The following is a 25,247-nucleotide window of genomic DNA, read 5'->3' on the forward strand; positions in this document are numbered from 1 at the left end:
AATAGAAATCATATCATATGTTAAAAACTGTAAAATATTTTTAAAAAAGTTACATAAGATAGTTAAATAAAGGAAAAACAAAAAAAATCAGTTCTTGTGCCGTACTTCCATTTTAAAAATTATAGACTGTGATACAGGTAACATTCTCCGTTTCAACAACAGGATCCAGCTAATTGAATCTTTCTCTTCCAGCGGAAAGGAGCATGTTAAGTATGCTTTTTGGTTCACAGCAGAGTCTCACAAATATCTTGTTATTTGATATTTAAATATATATAGACACGTGGAGGTAAAACATTTGAATCAATGCTGTATAAAATGTTGCAAGCATTTTGGATGAGAAATGACTTGTTAGTGTGTGGTTCTCTCCTTTATGGAAAATAAAATGGCCATGACTAAACTGATTAAAAGTTACAGTGGGACTAAACTAGATTTCTAAATAAAAAAACAGACCGAAGAGGAGGGTTTAAAAGTAAGTTTCATTTTAGTAAGATGTGCAAGAATGTCATAGGCTTTGCAGTTTCTGCTGCTAAAAATAACAAAAGACAATCTATATATTTGTTTAAGAATTAGCTTGATTGTTGGTATTAACTTCTTGATGAAATAAAATTAAATTATGTGTTATTCTGTACTAAATGAAGTCTCTGATCGGGGCTCACGAGACACTGAGTAAGGAGTCCGAGTGTCTGGGCATGTAAGTGTCCTGGATAAAAACCAAAAGTATTTCTGAGGAGAGAATGTTGACCTCATTGAATGGTTTACTTACATTGGCAGCAACATTCATGTCTTTGTTGACTACTCCTATGAAGTCAGTAGACGAATTGGGAGAGCATGGGGGGTCATGAGATCGCTGGAAAGGAGAGTGTGATGCTCTGATATCTTTGCAAAAGGACGAAGGTCCAAGTCTTTAGAGCCCTTCTACTACCTGTTTTGCTATATGGCCTGAGACAAAGACTAAGTGGCACAATTGCCCAGGGGTGAACTGTCTCACAGAATCGTCATTTTTAAGGACCTGAGTGAAAGGACCAGGCCAAGGGGACACCTGTGTAATATCTGGGGGTGGTGGGACCGGACCTTCACAAATTTCACCTATTTGAATATGCAAAACAATATAAATATCCCTTCCATTCAGTGTTTTGTTAAAATACGATGGCAAAAGCACATGGGAAAATGAAGAATTTCAGTGAATGTGAAATGGAGGTCCTGTTCAGTGAAGTGGAGGCAAGGAAAAGCGTATTATTTGGTGGCTTATATAAACAAAAAAAAGAAAATTGATGGGAGTGGCACAGTGCCCAAAATAAAAAAAAAATTTAAAAAAAAGTGGTCAGATATCAAAGTTAATGTGAAAATGAAAGTCGCAGACTAACATCTGAGTGTCAACACCACTGGAGGAGGTAGCAGAATTCTGGGGCTCGCACCATTTGAGCAGCAATTTGCTACAATTATCGGCGAGGCACATATCATATATCTCACCACAACATTAATGAGATGCATTTTCGTATCAGAGATATTTTTCACATTAATAGACTGGAAATGCTTTCAATTTACATAAGCAAATGAATTCTTTGAAGGTGCATTTATAGCAATGTACAAAAACCGGATGTTGCTGCAAATTGTGTTTTGATGTTTGCCCATTCAACCACAGTGTAAAGAAATCTTAAATATCTGGATGAAAAGCATAGAATACCATCCCATACAGCTGGCATAGTGAGATTCAGTGATTACTGAGAAATATCCGATCTGTCAGCCAGTTCGTGCTGAAATACTCCTGTGGCTAAACACCTGAGGGTGGACAGAATTTGCAAAGGATCAGGTAGAGCACAATTGCTCAAAGTCTGCCTTGGATAGTTCTTGGAAATCGAAATCGACTTTGAGGCCAGTCATCATCATAATTTTTATCTATAAATAAGCGCTCTTCTAATTTTTCCATTTACAATGTCTTCTAACGACACTAAAGCAGCCATAATAAATGGAATATTTTGGCCATTCCATGCACCATTATATATATTACAGTCAAGTGCTTGAAATTTGAAAATGATATGCAATTAATTTTGGTGTATTTGATAAAGCCTGCATCATGGATGTGAATATAAAAAATAAGGCAGACCACACAGACACAGTAACACTGCTTTGACATTGGGTGCAGCCCGTTTACAAAACCAACCAGAAATGCGTGTACACATGACCGGAGGCTGTTGTGAAAATGTGTGTGGCATTACACCAAGTTTAGTTTTTACACATACATCTCAACATGAGCGTGGAAACGGCCATATGCTATATTTTTGCGTATATGCACTGTTTGAACATGAGGCCCAGTATCACTACTACTACAAAAGTTTTGGGCAATATCGTAATAAATGTATGTACTTTCTGCAAGTTTTCTTCTACTGGTATCATCCAAAACCAGTTTAATGAAAAGACCTTTACATCAGTTATGAGTGTATAAGCTCAGATGTCATTACTAAATCTTTGCTTTGGTAACTATACCTTTCTCTTAAAGTTGTAAGCGTACAAATTCCTATTACAAGAGCATTTACTGGTACTCACTTTGCCATAATTATGTACTAATAATAGATTTACTTTGAACAGGACATATAAGCACAATCATTTCTGCATTGCAAACATTATTGGTTGCATATGTAATCTACACAAGAGGGAGTTTCATTTTTTCATGCTCGTGCTATCCTAAGAGAAGATCGACAAACTGTGTTTTGTGTGTGCACATTAAATAGCCAGCGCCACTTCCCACATTTTTACTTCTTAAAACACAGGCTGCTATGATTTTTCTATTTTAGCATTACAGAAATGACTTCGATCTTTTTTTTAGGTTTAGAATTTAAAAAATGTTTTTTCCACATCACTTGCAATTATGTACGTTTTTCATGCTTAATTTGTATTGTGCAGATAAAAAGTATCAAAATTAAATAATAATAATAACAATAATTAACATTGTTTAAAATGTCCATTTACACTGCCATATTCACAGGGATATCATTTAATGCTACAAAAATAAAAACTACACGGGAGTAGGTGCACAAAAGACAAAATGATCAGGAAAAAAACGAAAAAAAATTTATTTAAAGGGGCTCTGCATTTTCGGTGTTAACCCCTGACTGAGCAATTTATTACCGTTGAACAACTCGGATTGAATGCTGATTTCTGTCAGAAAGAACAAGCAGGGTGCAGTACAGTCGTGAACTATTTATTTTATTTATTTTTTAATTAATGTGTCTTAAGGGTTACGACTACTTTTATTATCTGTGGGGGCTGGAAAACAACTGAAAGTTCCGAGGGGTTCAGTAAATGACACTGTTCAATAAACCATATTTTGTATAAAACCACGTACATGTAGATTAGACGCTCTTGGTGTAATGTCCATCTATCTTTTCTTTTTTTTTTAAACTACATACCCATGTTTTTCGTGTCTGTGTCTGTGCAACTGTGTGGCAGGAATGAGTGGCTGGATGTAGATAAAACCAAAATATGTGTAAAGAAATAAAATCTGTTTAAAGTATGCCAGTCTCGTCTGTAAATGTTTACTGTAAAGTACATTTGTAATGATTAAGTCAAATCACTCACCATCTTCTCCATCCTCATAATCTGAAATTCTCTCCCTTTTTATGGACATTATCTTGCTATAATATTTATCTCCTGGTTTCACAAAATGTTCAAAACGAACGAAGCGTGTCTATACCGGTATTTGTAATCACTAAAGGTTTCGAATTCTTTACGTACAGACGTAAATCTACCCCATGCGAGAAAGCCAACTAAATATTAACCCGGAGTTTCCCGTTGGGCTTGCCGTAGCATTACTGGAGTACAGAACGCCGTGAGGAACAAACTAAGTTACGGCTGATAAGAAACTCTTGTCGAAAACATGGGATTTCTTGTGTGTCACCGTGTACGAAGCGACTAATTTAATTACCGGTTAGCAAAAATGGGTTTAAAAGGCGATCGAAACGTACTGGGTATGTTTCATTTAATAATGCTAACAACGTAATATTAATTTAAGCATAACATTAGACTCAATATTGTTGTGCTGGTTTCGATGCCAGAAAATTCTGCCTTCCTGAAAGAAAAGCCTTAGGGAAAAAAAATTATTTACGCCGGAATGATGAAACTTTTTAAGGTACATGATACTCTTGGATATTATTTATATATATAAAAAAAAAAGAATAGAGGTCTCGGGAGCCATTGTTTCGACTGTAAGTGACGCATATTTCGGGGTTGTTACTTACATAGGCTTCCAGAGGCTACGTTTTAAAAACCCGTAATAGCGTCGAGGCTTCCAGAGGCTACGTTTTAAAAATCCGTAATAGGGTCAAAGTGAATCCCTGAAAAACTGTAAATATGTGTTTTCGGTCATGCCAGTGTCTTATTTCAGAACGTTTGGAATATTTCATTTTAGGATAGTGCAGGAAGGATATTGGAATATTAAAGGAAATCTACAGCACGTCAAGCACGACTTGACTGAAATGTGCCTGATTTGTTCGCCAGGTCCCTGTGAAGTGACAGGTATTTACCAAATTAGAATACTGACAGAAGTCTGTGTGCGAGAAGCACGGCTTTTATAAATGCAAGTTACGTTTTTAGCACATTTTGTAAGCGCGAGTTACATTTAGAGCGTGAGTGATGTGCCTGGCAATTGTTTTACGGTCACACTTTTTGGCAGTATCCTTGCGCTGCATCACTGCCAAAGTTATTTGAGAGTGAAAGCAGCAAGATGCAGGTTTATTTGGGCGTGCATGATGTTTTCACTTTACTAGTATTCTTGAATGTGAGAATTAACTCTGAAAGTTCAAACAAAATACGTCTGTTGTTCTCTCTCATACTCTCACCAGCCACTTTATTAGGTACACTAGTTCAACTGCTTGTTAATACCAATATCTAATTAGCCAATCACATGGCAGCAACTCAATGCATTTAAGCATGTAGACATTGTCAAGACCTGATGAAACTCAAATCGAACATGGATGGCATGGTTGCTGGTGCCAGATGAGCTGGTCTGAGGATTTCAGAAACTGCTGATCTACTGGGATATTCTCACACAACCCTCTCTAGGGTTTACTGAGAATGTCCCGAAAAAGGTCAAATACCCAGTGAGCAGTAGTTCTCTGGGCAAAAGTGTCTTGTTGATGTCAGAGGTCAGAAGAGAATGGTCAGACTGGTTGGAGCTGATAGAAAGGCAACAATTACTCAAATAACCACTCATTACAACTAAGGTATGCAGAAGAGCATCTCTGAACGCAAAACACATCGAACATTGAAGCAGAAGGGCTTACAGCAGTGGGAGACCACACCAGGGGCCACTCCTGTCAGCTAAGAACAGGCGACTGGGGCTACAGTTTGCACAGGCTCATTACAATTGGAAAACAGAAGATTGAAAATACGTTGAAAAAATAAATCTCAATTTCTGCTAACAACATTCAGATGGGGTCAGTATTTGATGTCAGCAACATGAAAGCATGGATCCACCCTGCCTTACAATCTTGCCCTGGTGGTGTAATGGTCTGGGGGGTATTTTCTTGGCACACTTTGAGCCCCTTAGTACCAACAGAGCATCATTTAAATGCTACAACCTACATGAGTATTGCTGCTCCATCCCTTTAAGACCACAGTGTACCCATCTTCTGATTTCCACTTCCAGCAGGTTGATGCGCCATGTCACAAAGCTCAAATCATCTCAAACGGGTTTCTTGAACATGACAATGAGTTCACAGTGGTTGACAATGGCCTCCACAGTCAGCAGGTCTCAATCCAATAGAGCACATTTGGGATGTTGTGGAACAGGAAATTGGCATCATGGATGTGCAGCCGAGAAATCTGCAAAAACTGTGTGATGCTATCATGTCAAAATGGACCAAAATCCCTGAGGAATTTTTCAGCACCTTGTTCACATTGTTGAATCTGTGCCATGGAGAATTACAACAGCCAAAGGCAAAGTGGGGTCCAACCTGGTACTAGCAAGGTGTACCTAATAAAGTGGCCGGTTAGTGTTTATCAAAGAGGGATTAAGACTCCAACCTTACTACTTTCACCAGACACACGCATATCAACTCAACAATTATGAACGTCACCCATGCAAATAATAAAAAGCCAGACAGCAGTGCTATACAGTGCGTGCAGTGAACATCAGTTATACATGTAAATAATAGTTTAATGTTTATTGAAATATCACTAACTGAAATGCTTATTGGAAAAAAACATTTAAATCATTATGTTACATGGGTTTATTTTCTAATAGTATTGTTTAATATTAACCACGTTTCACGTATGTGATTAGTTGTATTGATCTCACGACTGATGCTTATCCCCAAAATGCTACAATGGTTGCTGGTCCCGTGTCTCCTTAACTAAAACTCCGGGTAACGCACCGGTCGGACTGCCGTTTTGCGAGAGCCGTAGTCTTTCTGCGTTTCTTGTTGTTGAGACAACGAGGGAGGCGGGGATGCTGTGGGGTGGGGGGTTTATTTAGGCAAGGGAAGATACCATCCGAATAACTCTTTTCGATGTCGGATTAACAGATAGAGATGGATGTGGTACAGGAGACAGGTTCTGCTGCGACGGGGACGGAGCTGAGATTCAAGCCCGGGGGACGACTGGATATGAACCATGGTTTTTTGCACCATATTCGCAGAAATCAAATCGCCAGGTTCGGTTATATTCTTTTCTGTTGGCGACATTTGTAGTGTACCCATTTATTTATAAAGTTTATTTTTCTGCCTGCGATTGTTTGTGAGTCGTACAAGGAATGTACTAAATGAAAGGGTTAAAATTGGCACTTAAGAGGTTGATGGGACCAAGTGTTAACACGCATGTGCATCAAACTCGAGTTTTAAAGGACTAATGCACTATAGCGTTTCCTTATACTGTACTTCTCTCTCACATGACTGTCCGTTAGTGGCACAAATTTGTTCGGTTGAGTTCAACCCTAATAATAGACATGGAAATGTAGGTAAGAGATGTGTTGGTTTTAAATATTGTTCGCATGTAGGCTAAAGAAGTGAGACGTTTATGTCTTCATTCGCCATTCTTCAATACTTTGATCTTCCCATGTACTATCTGAGCCACTTTTTTTGTTGTCTTTTTTCAGTGATATAAATTCTATGATTTTTGCAGCATGAGGATAGATAAGATAACAATCTGATTTTTTGGACATCTCGGTACTATTGTTATGAGTAAAATTAATAATTTTTGTATCTTGAGTGTATCCTGTTATAGTTTATGAAGTTATTCGCAAATACTTTTGACTGATAAAATATATTTTACCCCTACAGCTGTACAATTAGAATAAGTTGACAGAGTAAAGTGATGGATGAGTTTCAGCTGCTCAAGACCCACACCCCGAGTTATTGACATTTACTGAATCAAAAGTATACTTTTTCTATAGTGTTTTTCTTTGTTTAGTTCTCTTGTTATTTTATTGACATTTACTGAATCAAAAGTATACTTTTTCAATAGTGATTTTCTTTGTTTAGTTTTCTTGGTATTTTGCCAAAGAACTGAAAAAAACACTAGTGTGTATCTAGGACATTGTGTTTAAGAAATTGTATACAGTGTTAATCAGTGTATCTGCAAATCGGCGTCAATGAAACATCAAGTACTAAGTAAAACAAAAACTTGAAACCTGGGAGTATGATATATTGGCTTGGATGTTGCATTTTAAACCCTAAAGCTGGCCATTCAGTTCTCACCTCTGTGTCACTGTTGAACAGTGAGCAAGTTGGTAATCTGTTTGTACCCCAACACTAGCAAATGTATCTAAAGTTCTGCTATACTGTGTTCTAATTTTTTTTCTTAAGATGCTTTGAATAAAGGGGGGAGTGACATGTACAATAACTCACTAGATAATGCTTGATTGTTTTTCTCTCATACAGTATCTGTCAGATATTCTCATCATATAAATCCCCCATATCTATTTCATGGAAGAGCAAGCAAGATTTAGGCCACATGATATCTCATCCCGCAGTGACATTTTTGTCTGCATCCCTGGCATTTGTTAAGGGTGTGCCTTATCAGTGCTGCTTCTTTTTTAATTCTTATGGATCAGATATCGGGGCACAGTCAAAATTTGAGAGATTGCTTAGCTTTTGTTTTTTAATCTCCAATGTTAAATGATTTGCTGCCCACTTTGCTTTTGTTGCTAGGGTAAGAAACGGGACCACTAAATCTGAAGTGATGGTTTTCCTTCCAAAAAACCATGGATTCTAACCCTCAGCTGAGAATGGAACAGCTGAATTTTAAATTCCTTGATCTAGTAGGTAGCATGAAAAAGAAAACTGATAACTGGACTAGGGCAACATTGGCAGCACTGAACAATTGAGAAACATCTGACTTTTAATTGAAATAAGTTCATTCAAAGAAAAGCAAAGCCCTCATCAAAAAATAAATATTTTTAACAAAAACACATGTGCCGCAATTATTGGCTTCCCTGCGTTTAATACTTTGTACAACCTCCCTTTACCAATATAACAGCACAGAGTCTTCTCTTGTAACCTTTTATAAGGTTGGGGAATACAGCACATGGCATCTGAGACTATTCTTCATTACATAACCTCTCCAGCTCATCCAGGGTCCTTGGCCTTTTCCTATGTACTCTCCTCTTCATTACACTCCACATGTTTTCTTTCAATAGGGTTCAGGTCAGGGAATTCAGATGGCCATGGCAGAACTTTGATTCTGTAGTTAACCATTGCAGGGATGATCTGGACATGTGTTTTGGGTCATTATCCTGCTGGAAGACCCAATGATGACCCAGTTTAAGTTTCCTAGAAAAGGCAGACAGGTTTTGATTTAAAATCCCCTGATAATTCATGGAATCCATGATGCCTTGTACCCTAACAATGTTTCTAGGGCCTTTGGAGGAAAAACAGCCCCACAACACCACAAAACATCCACCAGATTTTACAGTTGGGACAAGGTTCTTTTCATTATAGCCATCCTTCTTTTTACACCAAACCCACTTTGCGTGTTTACTGCCAAAAAGTTGTTTTTTTTTTAATCAGCCCATAGAACATGGTTCCAGTCAAAGTTGTAGTAATGTTTTACAAATTTCAGGCTCTTACGTTTCTGAATAACTGACAGAAAATGCTTTTTTCTGGCATACCTTCTAAATAATCTGTTGGCATGGAGATGCCATCTGATGGTGGTTCTGGAGACTTGATAACCCCAGGATTTTATTTTTTCTTGCAATTCCCCAACAGCGATCCTTGGAGATGCTATTGCCTCTCTTAACATCCTTCTGACTGTTCGTGGGGGTAAAATAAACTTGGGTCCTCTTGCAGGCAAGTTTGTCGCATTTCCAGTTGATGACCGCTTTTTATTATTGCCTTAACTATAGAAATGGGCATTTTTAGGGAAGTAGTTATTTTTTATAACCATTCCCTGAGTTATGAAGGGCAACACACTTCTCCCTCATTTGGATTGAGTGTTTTCTTTTCTTTGCCGTGATGATGGTTGGCTAAGGAAATTCGGTTCTGTGTCTCCTCACATTTGTATCCCAGTTAATCAGTCATTGATTTCAGCTGGAAAGTTCCTATACACCCCAATCAACTTAACAATGCCTAATTTAAATGGGAAACATGCTTCAGTTACATTTTTTCACGTTAAATTTGAACATACATGTGTTTTTGTTAAAAATATTTATTTCTGGATGAGAGGGCTTTGTTTTTCTTTGTATGAACTTGTTTCAATTAAAAGTCAGATGTTTCTCATTTTTTCAGTGCAAGTTAACAGTTCTTCAGCAAACAGGGATTTTTTTTCCTAACCCTTCTTACTAAATTTTACAAGGGGTGCCAATATAAGGTTTGGTATTTTATGTAAAATACAAACAGAGGTGCAAATTATTTCATACATGCTGTAAGACACAAGGGGCCTCATGTATAAATGGTGCGTACGCACAAAAATGGTGCCTAAGCCCGTTTCCACACTCACATTGCGATGTATAAAACCTAAACTTGGCGTAAGGCCACACACAATTTCATGCCAGCTAAATGCGTGGCGTACGCAAATTCTCTGCTCAGTTTTGCAAACTAGTGGTTTCCCTTTCTTTTTTAGATCCACATCCCTGACGCAGCTTTATCAAATACACTGAAATTAACCGCATATTGTTTATTAACTTAAGGCATCTGATTGTAATTAACCTGTAACAATATAATGGCCAACGGAATAGCCAAATTATTACAAATACCACAGCAGCTTTAGCGTTGTTACTCTCACTGCACCTTCTTCTTTCAGCTGATCTCATTAGGGGTTGCCACAGAGGATCATCTTTTTCCATATTACTCTCACTACAGCACTCAGAGCATTTATATCAATGTATCTGAGTGTGGAAGCACAGCTCTACAGCAGCTGATCAGAAAGAGAATTATCGGTATACAGCATCAAGCACACGCTGCCTCAGCCTCTATTGAACTGCTCTCATACTGCAAATGCTTCAGAGCCTTTCCTGTACGGACCTCGCGGTTCAGAAACAGTTTCATCCCAAGAACTATAAACGCAATCAGTCAGTCCATCAAGTGCTCCTTGTAGAACTGTTTGTACTTATAAGTACAATTACCTCACTGTAAACTTGCGGTACAGTTATAATATTGCACAACCTGCGCCACTTTATAAAGCGCATATTTATATATGATGACAATATAATTTTTAAGATAAAATGCAGCAAAATATGTTTATTACATTATACAGATAAAATATTAACATCATTTAAATAATCTATATTGTTAATAATTAAACATGTGAGGACACGGCATCTCAGCGCTAGCAAGGAGCTGGCAGTTCAGGGATTGTTCCTGCCTTGCACTGTATTCTTGCTGGGGCTGGCGCGACACTGGAAGGATAGATGGACAGAATAATTAAACATGTTCTATGAAGATATTTCAATGTTCCTTAAAAGCTTTGAAGCATCAGAGTTCTAAGCTTACAGATGGTTTAGCGTCTATTACTGAGCTGATTATGTGGCGATTGGGTACTTGGAGAAAGAAAAGGAATGACAGGAATAGGAGGTTAGTACGTTTGAAAGAGACAGTACTGCTGCAATAAATTATTTCATCAAAGCTCGCGCATGGCACAGACAGCATCTTGTGTGAGGCAGGAATAATCACTGCGCCACAGTGTTCCCATGTTTAATACATGCTTTAATTGATATGAATACTGACATGATCTCAAGTATACATCTCAGTGTTTAAATTATTCAGAGAACTGTAATATCACGAATGTAATGGATTCTGTATCCTATCGGAGAAAGAGAAAGCCTGTTTAGGAAGCACGTAGTGATTCACACAAACAAAACATTTAACATGCTACTTTAGTTACGATGGGATTTGAGAAACTAGTAAATTAAACGATTTTAAGAAGAAGTTTATGATCTACTTTAATGACAAAATAAACTACGTTATTAAAGTGGAAATTTTGAGATTAAAGTTCCATGCTTCTTTTCCCACTGTGTCCCTATTTTTTTTCTTTTCTTTGTACCCTAATAAGCTTTTATATGACACTCAGACGGTGGGCTACGAATCACCTTTTCACAGCGATTATCTGACAACTTCTTTTTTATTTCTGGCACTGTGCAACACGCTATGTCACTCGATCAACTTCCTTTTGTTGTATATGCCACTGTTTAAACCAACAAATAGTATGTTTTTTTTTTTTTTGCCTCCACTTGATATTTGCTGAAGTTCTTCTATTTCCCCCATGCTTTTGCCATTGCCTTTTCACAGAGCACTGAGCTTAGGGGCTATTCATATTGATTTGCATATTCAAAGAGGTGTAATTCTGGGAGGAGTTGGGGAGTGGCGATAGGCGTGTGCATGTGTGTTACTTTTCACGCTGACCAGGATTTATGGAGTGGAAGAACATGGATGTTGGCGTACGCACAGATTTATGTATCTGGAATTTTTTGTGCATATGACCATTTCCGCTTTTGTCTGTACACCGTATTTTAGTGTGAATTCTATGCATGGCATTATGCATGAGGCCCTAGATGACCAGAGTTAAGAATGTTAACAGAAGCCAAATCTTTTTAACTGCTTTGAGATCAGTTTTGTGGAAGGTGAAATTTTAAATGGGGTGGCACAGTGAAATTGTGATAATGCTGCTCTCTCTCAGCACCAGTGTTTGGGGTTTGAATCCAGGCCCCATGTGTCTGCTTGAAGGTGTCCCAGAGTACTCCAGTTTTCCTTCCATATAACAAAAATATGTCTTTTACGATAACTGGAAACTCTACATTGGCCATACGTGAATGAGTGGCTTGTTGTGCCCAGTGATACAGAACAAGGTTACAAAATTGATCATCACAAGTGAAGGGCACAGAAACAAAAGAAGCAAGTTACTAATTCCTATATTACAAAACCTAACAGACATATTCACCAAAAAAGAGCCTTCAAACACTTCCTAAATACATTGAGAGAGTCAATAGTTCGGTAGGATGTGAGCAGTTGTTCCATCAGCCAGAAGCTACACATGGAAAAACATCTGGACTTAGATTTGATATCACACAGTGACAGCATCTCCAGACACCATTCAACAAAAGATCTGAGTGTTTGAGAAGGAACATAGAACCTCACAAGTGTCTACATATATATAGGTGCTGACCCATTGACTACTCAGTAGGCAAGAATGTGAACTTAACACCTTCTGCTACAGGAAGCTAGTATTGAGATTTGAATAGAAGAGTGACATAAGCCTGCCTCTGTTGGTTAAACACCAGACGTGACTTGGTGACACATGTGGGTGCTCCTGCCAGCAGAGAGTCACAGGAGTTCAAGTTTTGACAAGACCAAAGCCTAGATCAGGAGTTAATCTACATATTCTAACAGACACAATATGGTCTTAAGTATGCTGTAAAAAGCTAAATCTGCAAAACAGACAAACTGTAGCAACATGATCCCAGAGGGACAGCTGGTCATCAATCAACACCCCAAGGTTGCATACCAACTTGGCGGGTGTTAGCAGTAGAGAGCCAAGCTGAACAGAGATGGAGTACTGAATAAGTGGATGAGTTAGAATAGAAAGAAAGTACATCTTTGCCAAGGTCAGAGAGGGTGGCAAGGGGGATCTGGTGATTGACTGTGTCAAAGGCAGAGGAGTAATCTGGCAGGATTAGCACAAATGTCATGACTCGTTGGTAGCTTTAGTGTGCCGTAATGTGTCAATAGTGAGTAGAGCAGTCTCAGTGGAATGGCCATTCTTGAATCCTGGCTGATTAGGGCCATGTTGTCTGCCTTATAAAAGAAAGGAAGAGTCTTGGTGAGAGATAGCAGATTCCAGTGTTTGGACAGAAAGGCAAGTAGAGAAGCCAGTCTGTAGTTACCTACTTGAGATGGACCAAACATGGGCTTCTTGAGGAGAGTTTTAGTAGGGTCCTGTTTAAACAATACAGGAAAAATTAGTGTGCAGAGTGAGGTGATGACGTATGCAATTGGCAGAAATGGAGAGGGAGAGAGCCTTTAGGAAATGTAAGGGGATGAAATCAGATGGACTGGAGAAGGTTGTGTGGCGTGTTCAGGAGGGAGCAGGCTGGCTGAAGGAGATGATGAGAACTGACTGCTGACGACAGCCACCTTTTTCCTGAAACCCTAAAATGGATCAGTAGGTTATAAAATGGATGATTTTCTAATGGCAGTTGTTGTTTAATTGACACTTTTTGCTTTTATTTTACTTAAAAGTGGTTAGGTCACTTTATTCCATAATATGTTTCAGATCTGTAAGCTCACCAGTAGTAGTAATTCATTACCACTTGATTATTGTGTTTACTAGATTGCTAGCTTGCTCTCAGTTCATTTCTGTGCTAGTTTTTAATTGCCAGTATAGCGGTAGACATCTGACTGTTTTAAATGTATTATAACTTTTCTGTGCCTTTCTTTAGGGATGACTATGACAAAGAGGTGAAAGAAGCAAAAGAGAAACAGAAGAAAAGACACAGCAGTGGTCCTGCCCGGCCTCGAAGGCCAGACATTCAGGTGTATCACCCACGATGCAGAAGTAAATATATACTTTGTTTTTTAAAAGCTCACATACCAGCTAGTGTAAATTGAAATGTATGTGAGGTGTTTACACATGCAAGTCAAGCATTTTTTTTTTTTTAACCGCTTTTACAGATCCAGGCTATCATAGGAATTTAATGGTAAACTACCCAGTGCAAGGGAGAAAAAAAAAACTCTATCCATAATTGCCTATTTCAATATATAGATCATGCCAGGGAATTTTTAAGTTTAGAAATCTCTATAGTGTAATAGCATCTTTGAGCTATTAAGTTCAAAATGTAATCTTCCAGTAACACACCATTTCTTCTTTACACAAATTACATTTTTTTATGCATAGAACACCACCATATTTCAAAGTTGAATGTGTATGTTTCAGTAAACCCACAGATCAATCAAAACCAATAATGGAATTTTTACATACGCAAGGGTGGCTTCTTTCAATTAAATCATAAGTTTCCATATTGTCTGCTGTCTTTCATTAGTAAAATGTGATTTGCATACGTATACACCAAGGCGAGCAGCGCAGCACAGTTGAGTGAACCTGCTTTTATCCAGGATTCCACTACATTAAGCCACATACATTGAAAGGCTCGTTGCCCCTGGATAGCTGAGATACAGAATATTTTAATGATCTACTATATATTTGACTATTATTGGTCATTACATGTCAACAGCTGTGTGTAAAAAGGTATGAAATAAGTTACATGTGTGACCGTTCATCTTTACACGTCGTTATGTTCAAGCTTTTGTCAGAATGCATGGTGATAGTTTGGTTAACCCACTTCTTCAAAAACAAAACAAAAAAAAATACAAATGATTGAGTAAGTTGTAGAAAATTTACAGAATGCTAATAACACAAAATATGACCTTGAGTAAGATGCGTTTACTGACGGACTTAATGATATGCTTGATTTGTAAGTATTGTTCAAAGCTTCATATCTTTAAAGCATAGCCATACTTTACAGTTCAAACATCATGTGTTTAATTACTATTCCCATAGGCTGTCTGTTACACAATCTTCATATATCAGTTTTCTGAGCAGTGCTCTTCCAGTCTCAACTTGGTACTGGCAGTGTGCCATCACAGAATCACACCACGTGATTTTTAATGGGGAACCGCTCTTCGATCAAATGTACTTACATCATGCCACAATGCATACAGTTTCATGAGGTGATGGAGTCCCCTTTCAATCAAATGTCAATGAATCACACTGCACTGCTTGCAGTTTCTCAAGGGGATGGGGACCCCCCTCAATCAAATGTCACTGAATCAAGGCATTTAAAATTTCATAGGGAACAACTCTTTGATCAAATATACTTGTGTCACATAGGGCTGCCGCAACTCGTAGTTTCATGTGGGTATTCCGCATCTTTCGCCAATTGATCAAATGTCACTTCCAGGATGCAGTTTTGAGTATGCCAGTTTTCAACTGATATGCCAAAAATGCACTATTTAGGTGGTGTGGACACTCTTTACTTGGCTCCTGTATGTTTAGGTGTAAGTGTGACTAGCTCTGAGGCCTGGTCCAGAGCTATTTGCTGCCCTGTGCCTTGGGCTGCTTGGAAAGGCATTGCCTCCACCTCATGACCAAGAACTGGAAGAAGGTGGCAAGAAAATGTATGTTTGTACTTAGTTTATTCCAGATGTGACATGCAAGATAAAGGCATCTGCAACAAATAAATTAATAATTAAAAACACACTAAGCCTTTGTGGGAAAACTGCAACAGAAGGCAGGGAAAGATTTATAAATTGCAGCATAAAAACTCCAATATATTGTACAAAACATAGTTTCTCTTGTCAGAAATTGTTTCAGGGTCTACCATGAAAAAGTATTGAAAGTAAAGGTTTCGGATGAGAATATAAGTATACTTATAGTTACAAATATTTCTTGTTTCATGTGATATACACACACACAGAAAATATTTTTTCTCTAAAAAAATAAAAACATAACTGCAATATTTGTTTTGAGAGATTGTTTAGTGAAAGAGACTAAATGTTTCCAAAATCTAATACCAAATGTTGCCAAAAAGAGGGACACTTTGTGCCAAACTGTATATCTGTGCAATTTTTTGGGATATGACATCTAAACTTGGTATAAGGATAGCTAACAGGTGGCGGGAAAAAAGAAAATTGATTCCAATGTTGTGCACCATAAAATTTGTTGGTTATGTACTTACAAATTTTTTATTTTGTAGAGAAATTCCTAAAACTACATTTTTTTGTGCTTTATTTAGTTGATATTGGCATGAAACAAATCTCTTAATAACTAGGGGGCTTTGCCCCCTGCTTGCTTCGCTTGTCAACCCCCCTGCCTGCACTGCACGCCAGCCACTTCACATCTCTACCGCTCATGTATGTGGATTTCACTTATATCTGAGGGTGTCAGTGGGAATGCACTTTATCTTAAAACACACGTCCCAAACTTAAAACCCTTTCTTGAATTGTGTGTAGTTAACTGTGATTCCATTAATAATAACAGGATTTCCTTTTATAGTAGAAAGGTAAGGGGGGTTGTATTTACTTCACATAAGCAGAATAATAGATATTTATTTTTGGGTGTGTAACTTAGGCACTATAATGCCAAAAACCCTTAATGACATAAGTGGTTAGAATAAATTTGCCCATCTTCTAATTTTTTCAACAATCTATCAATGAGATATCACTGGCTAACTGGCCAGTGTAGATGAAGAATCAGACAGTATGCAAATATTTTAAGGAATTTACCACTTAATGATCTTGGGTAATGATGGGGATAAATCTCTGAATTAAACTTGATTAAAATATGCATCAAGTATATACCATGGTTCAACTAGAAATTGTTCACTGATCACACATGTCTTACCTACAGTTGTGTAATGTGCACCTAGGTGTATTATCATGGAAGTTTCTGTGTTCCACTATTTTGCTTTGCCTGCACTACATAGTTATGGCTGACTATTATGTGCATTTGAGTACTACATGTATATTTGCTTCATAGAGCCCCACATGTACAGTTTTCCCTAGACGTGGACAGTTGCCTTAAGCAAACTAAGACTTCTGTGTAGCTATTTTGTAGCACCCCACATGTACTGTACACACCCACATGTGTACATCTGCTTCAATCAAAATGAGACTTTAGTATAGCTGCTTTACAGTGCCCCAGGTGTATGGCATACCCACATGTGGACAGCTACCACAAGCACAGCTTGGCATAAGCAGAACAAACTGTGACGAGTTGAACGTCACTGAACACCTGTGCCACTTACCAAAGCAGGTGTCCATTGCCTGCGTTGATACTGTTGGAGGCATCCCTTCTCAACCCCTAACCTCTGTGGGAATATGGCAAACTCTCACACTAGGTGCTCTTAACACTATACCCTGACCCAACTGAACAATATAACTTGCAATTGCAATAAAGCAAACTTAAAAAAACACAGTAAATCGAATAGTAGCAAGGAATAGGAAATATATTTGAAAAGTCTTATTAAAAGATAATACAGCAGACATACTGATGATGAGTCTGTTAAGGCCTAGGTAAATACATGCTTGAAGTTTTCTTTAGTTTGCAGAGATATTATATCTGAGGGTGTCCGTGGAAATGCAGACATTTTATCTTAAAACACACATCCCAAACTTAAAAACCTCTCTTGAATTATGTGTAGTTAACTGTGATTCCATTAATAATCAATAATCTTAAACCCACTGTCATGTTTGCATTACAAAATTGTGTTCTTTTCCCAGGTTGATAAGGTTGTTTTACATTCCAAAAATATGTCTAGAAATCTCTTTTTAAGACCTCTCTAAAAGAATAATGTAAAAGATACAACATTCAAATCAGTACACGTAAAGATGCAGAGTTTAAATACCTACCAGTTTTCACTGCTATTAGTTCCAAGATGCAAATAGTTCAATATGTATTGATGAAAAAGTAATAGTCTGTGTGTCATAATTGCTGGTTGTTTAATCAGTGTCTTAGTTTGTATGTTCTATTATTTTGAACACTTGCTGTGTAGCATCTTGTAACATACACCAGGGCAAAATCCACATTGTGAGCAAGGTCATGAAGCAGCTGCAGCACTAGCTCATACATTTTGGAAATGTCCCACAAATTTAAACCATTTCAGCAAATATTTTTGTACATCTTTTACATAACCTTGGATTTAAAATCACTTGTAACTCTTCAGCATTGCTATTTGGAGAAATAACAGGTGGGATTAAAGTGTGTTTCAGAAAATTAGTTGTAATATTCTATGTCTCACTACATTTTGCTTAATTGCAAGAATCCCAATCCACCGTCTCTAACTCAGTGGAAAAGTGGAGTTCTATAATATATCGTAAAGATATGTTCAAAACTTCTCAAGAGCTTATTAATGTAATCCTAAAGTAAAGGTGTTGGGCCTGTATTATTTTACTTTCTGTTTTTTACAGACAGGGCTTTCTAAGGGTAAAGAGTTGTCTTCTTTCAGTGGAATGATGAGTTTCTTGAATTAATTTCTTAGTATTTGTTTTGCCTTTTCTATGTATTTATTTGACTTGTGTGTTTTGCTTTCAAAAAAATGAATTTAGATAAAGTGTCTCCAGTCATCTGCATTGTGTCTAGACAGATCTGATGTCAACTCCCCAATCTCCCAACACATTCTGTTCACCTTCCAGTTACGTGGTTGTTGTATGCAGATTCAGAACAACTTTTCACTTAAACTTGTATCAGTATGGTCGCCTTCTACTTCTGTCCACCTCTGAATACAGCGTGAGTGATCTGATTTACACCTGATTTTTAATGTGTTCAAGTGCTATCCAATCATGATTGGATCACTTAACACTGGGGGAAAAGGAGGACATTGTTTTTAAGTAACAGGGTAAATAATATTTCCCTCTTGGCATGGAAATTTTAGCATATTTACAACGTGACATCTTAAAATGAGCTTCTTTACACTGGCTGCCTGTCAGTTTTCGAATTGATTTTAAAATCTTGTTGCTAGTTTTTAAATCTTTACATGGGCTTGCTCCTGCCTATTTATCCGAATTGTGTGTTTTACACCAGCCATCCAGAGTGCTTAGATCTTCTGGTCAGTTGTCTCTTGTTGTCCCTCATAGCAAGTGTAAAACTAAAGGGGACTGCTCCTCGCCTGTGGAACTCTTTACCTCATCACATAAAGGAGTCGTCTACAATTGAACTGTTTAAAACAAGATTCCATCCATCCATCCATTATCCAACCCACTATATCCTAACTACAGGGTCACGGGGGGTCTGCTGGAGCCAGTCCCAGCCAACACAGGGTGCAAGGCAGGAAACAAACCCCGGGCAGGGTGCCAGCCCACCACAGGGCACACACGCACACACTAGGGACAGTGTAGGATTGCCAATGCACTTAACCTGCATGTCTTTGGACTGTGGGAGGAAACCCACACAGACACAGGGAGAACATGCAAACTCCACACAGGGAGAACCCTGCCAGTGAACCCGGGTCTCCTAACTGCAAGGCAGCAGCGCTACCCACTGCGCCACCGTGCCGCCCTCAAAACAAGATTAAAGACTCCTTTCTATTCACTTGCTTGCCGTGACCTTCAGTAATACTGATGGTTTCCTCATTCTGATTATGTAACATTTACTTCTATTTATTTTATTTATGTTCATTCATTTTATTTCTGTTTATGTTTTTTATGTTAATTGTATGTTTTTCCTTCTTTTATTGTAAAGCACTTTGGCCACAGCATTCCTATGTTGTTTTAAATGTGCTATATAAATAAAGTTGACATTGACATTTAGTAAAATAACTTTTTTTTATATATTTAGTGTGGACCATCCAAAGTGGATAAGCTTTTGATAGATACTGTGTATTACAATAGCATAATTTTAATCCTGTTATTTTACCATACAATTACTTACAGGCGGAACAGAAATCTCTCAAGTCATGGAAAATGAAGAATCCAATGAAAGCAGCTCCAGCGCAGATCCAGAACTACATGGGACAGAGCTGTTCTGTCTAGAATATGAAGCAGACAGTGGAGATGTCTCCTCATTTATAATACACAGGGTAGGGGTAAATTTGCTTAGTTTAACTTCACAATTTTAAAAGTATGAGATGAACAGAAGTTGCTGCGACTCCCACAAGAATTCAGCCAAGCAGCACAGCACAGCACATGGCCTGTTGGCATCTATTCTTACATGTTGCAAAATATATAGATTTGGGTTTAAACTGCAGGAATACATCTAGTTAATGGCAAGTACAGTTTTCTTTAAGATACAAACAAGCAGGGGTACCTGCAGCAGACTATTTATTTAAACCTCAGGCTTGTTTGAAGTTGTACAAAATTCAGTTTTTCTTTTTTTGTTTAGTGAAAATTCTAAAATAGATGAATGCTGCTAATTGTGTATATGTCCAGATTGTATACAAAAATGTAATTCTGAAAAGTGTTGTAGATATCTATTTTAAACTCAGATTATGTAATGTGTAATATTTTTAGTTGTGTCATCTCTCAGCCATACGTGACATAAGTGTGGAAGAAGAGACGTGTATGAAACAGAATCTGTGGTTATTCTTTCTAGTTCTTTAACTGCTGCTGTATGACATATTTTGCTTTCAATTTTCTCGTAGGATGATGACCCCCGCAAAGTGGTGGAACTAGTAGCAGCAGAAAACATTTTGGACTCTGGCATGAAAGCAACTCTCTACCAGCGAATTCAGCAGGAGATTGAAAAGCGCAAAGTGAAACGCTGAACTGACCAAGGATGGCAAATCAGATGTTGAGTATTTCTCACTGAAACCTGAGAGCCAGAAGCTGACATGCTGCAGTACGTCAGTCAACAGCACTGTTTAAAATGACATCCATACTCTGGCAGGACTACTGAAATAGTTAAAGCTGCACTTTAAGCATGCCTAGACTACTGCTCTTGTGTGGCAGTTCACCATGACATGAATGCTACAGGGTGCACTTTTAATTTAGTTTTATTCTGATGAAGTGTACTTCTACTCAGAAGCCCAATATACTATACAGTAACTACAAATACAAAATGACAAATGACATGCAGCATAAATGAAAGACAGAGATGCATCATGCAGTACATATAAAAAGATACCTATAAACATGTACATACAGGATGGCTTTATGTGCAAATGCAAACTGTCCTTGGTCAGTAGCATTCTGAAAAGAACCTTTTCATAGCTGAATGATGACAAACGGGTCTATCATATGTGATGACATGTACACTCCGAGCCAAATCAAGTGCAACCATAAACGGCAAGAAGAGGAAGAAATCAGAGAAAACTTAGTAATGGCAATTCAAAAACAATTACTACAGTTGAAAAAGCAAGATAAGGGAGTGCTATAAAGTAACAGCAAGAGTATCCTGTGAGAAAATAATGAGCCTTTAGCCATGAATTAAATTCTAAAACAAATGGCGCTTCTCTGATATTGCTAGGCAGAGATCGGTTGCCCTATAGCTCAAGGCCGTACCCCTACATTAGTTCTATTTATCCTCAGAATATTAAGGAGGGCTGCATCTTAATTTATGCCCTGGAGTACAGGAACTAATATATTTTGTAGGGTGTGGGGAAGCTGAGCCATTTATGACTTTATGTGAGAAGAAGGATTGTAAAATCGGCTCTCAACTGGATGTCAGTAAAGTCATTTGAGAATTGGCATTTCATGCTAACAATTCTTAGTTCCAGCATGTTTTGAATTAACTATAGTGCAGTAACTGATCAGTTTGAACAGCCTTACTGTACTCAGTTCTTCTTGAGATAAATGTGCTGGTTTTTCACGCTGCTAAAGCTTAAGAAACTACCTTAATTTTACAATACATACATTTCTACATTTACTTATTTGGCTGACGTCTTTAACCAAGGCGACTCTCAACACTTATGACACAATTGGTTGCATTTCTTTTGGTTTTCCAGTTGGATGAACAGACAGGTCAAGTGACTTGCTCAGGGTCACACAGTATCCATCCATCCATTATCCAGCCCGCTGTATCCTCACTACAGGGTCACAGCAAATACAAGTCGCAAGGCAGGAAACAAACCCTGGGCAGGACGCCAGCCCACCACAGGGTGCAGACACACACACCAAGCACACACTAGGGACAATTTAGAATCGCCAGTGTACTTAACCTGCATGTCTTTTGACTGTGGGAGGAAACCCACGCAGACACGAGGAGAACATGCAAACTTCATGTGAACCTGGGTCTCCTAACTGCGAGGCAGCAGCAGTACCCACTAGGCCACCATGCCACCCCACACAGTATCAATAGCGGGATTTGAACCCACCACAGCAGGGTTTGAAGTCCAAAGCCTTAACCACTACGCCAGACTGCCTGCAATTTCTAAACTTAAGACAGCAGGTCTAACAAAGAACAGAAATGTGATGGAAGGTTAAATGCTTGTTAAAGATCAACAGATAAATCAGGATTCAGGTAAACTAAAATTTAAGCTTGCTGAGTTAAGAGCATTCACTATTGTATTGCTATTCACATAATTACCCCCCATTAAAAATGGTTAAGTGTTTTTCTGAACTTGAGCAAAAATATAACGTGTATAAAACCAAGTATTAAAAATAAACTTGCGTCATCATCTTATGACTTAATATTGTATTTTCAAATGATATCTCCTAAGGGTGACATATATAGTCCCAGCACCAACACTTGAGAACACAATGTTCAACAGTGATCAGAAAAAAGCAAGTACTGTCTCCAGACTTCACAAATAATGTGAAGTAACAGTAGTGCCTATTAGGCCACTAAATTCTCAATCCTGTGTAAGAATGTCATGATCAGCAGTGTCAAGAGTTTAAAAGCATAATAGTGGTGACATTTCTTGCTTTGTCACAAATTTCATATATTCTTTACAATATCAGTTAAAGAAATTTGTGTGCTGTGATGACAGGAAAAGTATTCTCTAAAGTAAGATCCAGATTGTCTGGATGAAACATCTTGTTCCTAAGAGTAATCCATATGGTCAACCAAGTGTTTGTGAGTTCTAGCAAGTGAAAAAGGGCAGGTGGCAACCTTGAGATGTGAAATGGATGAAGAAAAGTTAGGTGAAACTATTAATAAAAAAGACATTGTTACCAAGTGGCCTCCTTGAGTACGTGCTGTACTCCCGTTTCTGTCGTCTACTTCTTCTTACTCCTCCCCATCCTGTAAAATACAAATAAATTCAAGCCAGACTGAATTATTAAGTGCTCTTATATACATACACTTTTGAGAACAGGGGGATGGAGGTAGCGTTCCGATGGTAAAATACATGCAATATTGCATGAGAAATGAGGTGTCCCCTGGAGGTCAGAGTGCAATGCACCACTACGCTCCAGTTCTACGGTGTATCGGCCAACTTCAAGCCCTGCGTACAACACAGGCCAGGAGCAGCGGCATGCCTTGGTCAGTTTAAATGCTTGCACAGCTCATTAAAGGAGTCCCCCCTAAGGGCAGAACATACAGGAGGTGGACAGCCTACATCAGGGGTGGGCAAAGTCAGTCCTGGAGGGCCGCAGTGGCTGCAGGTTTTTGATCCAATCCAGTTGCTTAATTAGAAAACAATAATAACTTGCCAATAATTTAATTTCATGGCTTAGTAGTGCTTTAAACTGCCGTGTCAGGTCATCCTAGATTTTTGTTCCTTTCTAAGGATAACACCAAATGATTTGAAGTCTAAAAAGGATGAGTTAATACCAGTGCTTCACTTTTTTCTCTTCACTTTTCTTCCAGGTATTTAATTAAACCAAATAGTGCATGATAAATACACACACATGTATAAATGGTAACAAGTTGAATGGAGAACTGCTGCTTTATTTTATTACTAATGAGGGCAATTAAAAACTGAGCATACAGCTGTTTAAGACTAAAATAAGCAATAAGGGTTCAACATCTTAACAAGTGAATTCAACAAAAATGAAGCAGAAGTGTTACTTGAGCAATAAGTGCTTCTTATTAGGCCATTGGGTTGGAACAAAAACCTGCAGACACTGTGGCTCTGCAGGAACGACTTTGCCCACACCTGGGCTACATAGTTCAGAGTATTATTTTCTTTGACCTTATCTATACAGCGCTTAAAACACAAGAGTTCATTCCATGGGAGACATGTAAATGTCAATCCTGTAATAATTTAAAGTACAGCACAATTTATATTGCTTTTCATTTAAACCCTCCAAACTTTTGTGATCTTACAATTACAGATCAAAGTGTTACATTAAAATATTCAAATTAAAGCTACCATAGTTACAGGATGAAATTATATTTATACCCCAAATTCTCATTATTCCCACTAATTACCTGTTTAAATTCAAAATAATTGTTTCCTGTGAAATGTGTTTTCCCATGACCATCAACAAAAGCTAAGGTCAATCATTAGGAAAAGCATACAAATGTTTTACTTCAGTGTAATTGTATGTACCATGTTCAGGAGTAAATAGTGCCACTGAACTTATAATATTAGCCCCTAGCAAAAAGAAATTAGACAGCTGCAAGAAAAAATTGTGAAACATTTGGAATCACCTGGATTTCTGCATTACTTGTGACAATGATTTCCAACTAAGTCACAAGACACACATATAAATTAGGTTAACCCTTGTATTTAGTACCTAGCAGAACCTCATTTAGCCCCAGTAACCTTCGACAAACATTTCCTTCAGCAGCTGATCGGACCTGCACAATGGTTAGGAGGAATTTTAGACTTGACAAAACTGTTTCAATTGTACAATATATTCAAGTCATTAATATTTCTGGGATTCCTCAAGTGAACGGCTCTCTTAAGGTCATGACACAGCACCTCACTTGGTTTGAGGTCTTGACTCCAATTCTGCTACCTCAGAACACATGGTTTCTTCTTTTTAAGCCAATCTGTGATGATCTACTTTGGTATTTGGGGTCAGTGTCCTGTAGCTTCATCACACTCTTATTACACTTCAGGTAAACGATTACTAACCTGACATTTCTCAGAAGAATTTCATGATAAGACTTTTCAAATCATTATTATCTGCTAGATAATAAGCTATCTAGGCAATGCTCATAACACCATGTTTGTAATGGTTGGGAATGAGGTTTTGGTATCCTGTGAATTTCCCCTTGGCATTAATAAAGTTATCTATCTATCTATCTATCTATCTATCTATCTATCTATCTATCTATCTATCTATCTATTTATTTATCATATAGTACCTTTCACATCTATCTATCTATCATATAGTACCTTTCATATCTATCTATCTATCTATCTATCTATCTATCTATCTATCTATCTATCTATCTACAGTCTGCTTTTCCCCTAAACATAGTGTTAAAATGAGTGTCAT

The 25,247-nt window shown here is 37.9% G+C and overlaps 2 protein-coding genes across 2 annotated transcripts in view; one reads left to right on the top strand and one right to left on the bottom strand.

The window, feature by feature from the left end:
• The window catches only part of usp39 (ubiquitin specific peptidase 39), a 49,855-nt gene extending 46,077 nt beyond the window's left edge, over positions 1-3,778 (bottom strand). Inside the window, exon 1 of the mRNA XM_039768586.1 lies at positions 3,577-3,778. Coding sequence (XP_039624520.1) covers positions 3,577-3,625 — 49 coding nt within the window. The 5' untranslated portion in view covers positions 3,626-3,778. The remainder of the gene's footprint in view (positions 1-3,576) is intronic.
• A 2,632-nt stretch (positions 3,779-6,410) lies between these two features.
• On the top strand, positions 6,411-21,019 carry c11h2orf68 (chromosome 11 C2orf68 homolog). The gene is made up of 4 exons (XM_039768587.1): positions 6,411-6,649; positions 13,865-13,980; positions 19,851-19,996; positions 20,558-21,019. Exons 1-4 carry the CDS (start codon positions 6,528-6,530, stop codon positions 20,678-20,680), a joined length of 507 nt encoding a protein of 168 aa, XP_039624521.1. The 5' UTR covers positions 6,411-6,527; the 3' UTR covers positions 20,681-21,019.
• The last annotated feature ends 4,228 nt before the right edge of the window (positions 21,020-25,247 follow it).

This window comes from Polypterus senegalus, chromosome 11 (genome assembly GCF_016835505.1).
Source record: "Polypterus senegalus isolate Bchr_013 chromosome 11, ASM1683550v1, whole genome shotgun sequence".
NCBI classification, from domain to species: Eukaryota; Metazoa; Chordata; class Cladistia; order Polypteriformes; family Polypteridae; genus Polypterus; species Polypterus senegalus.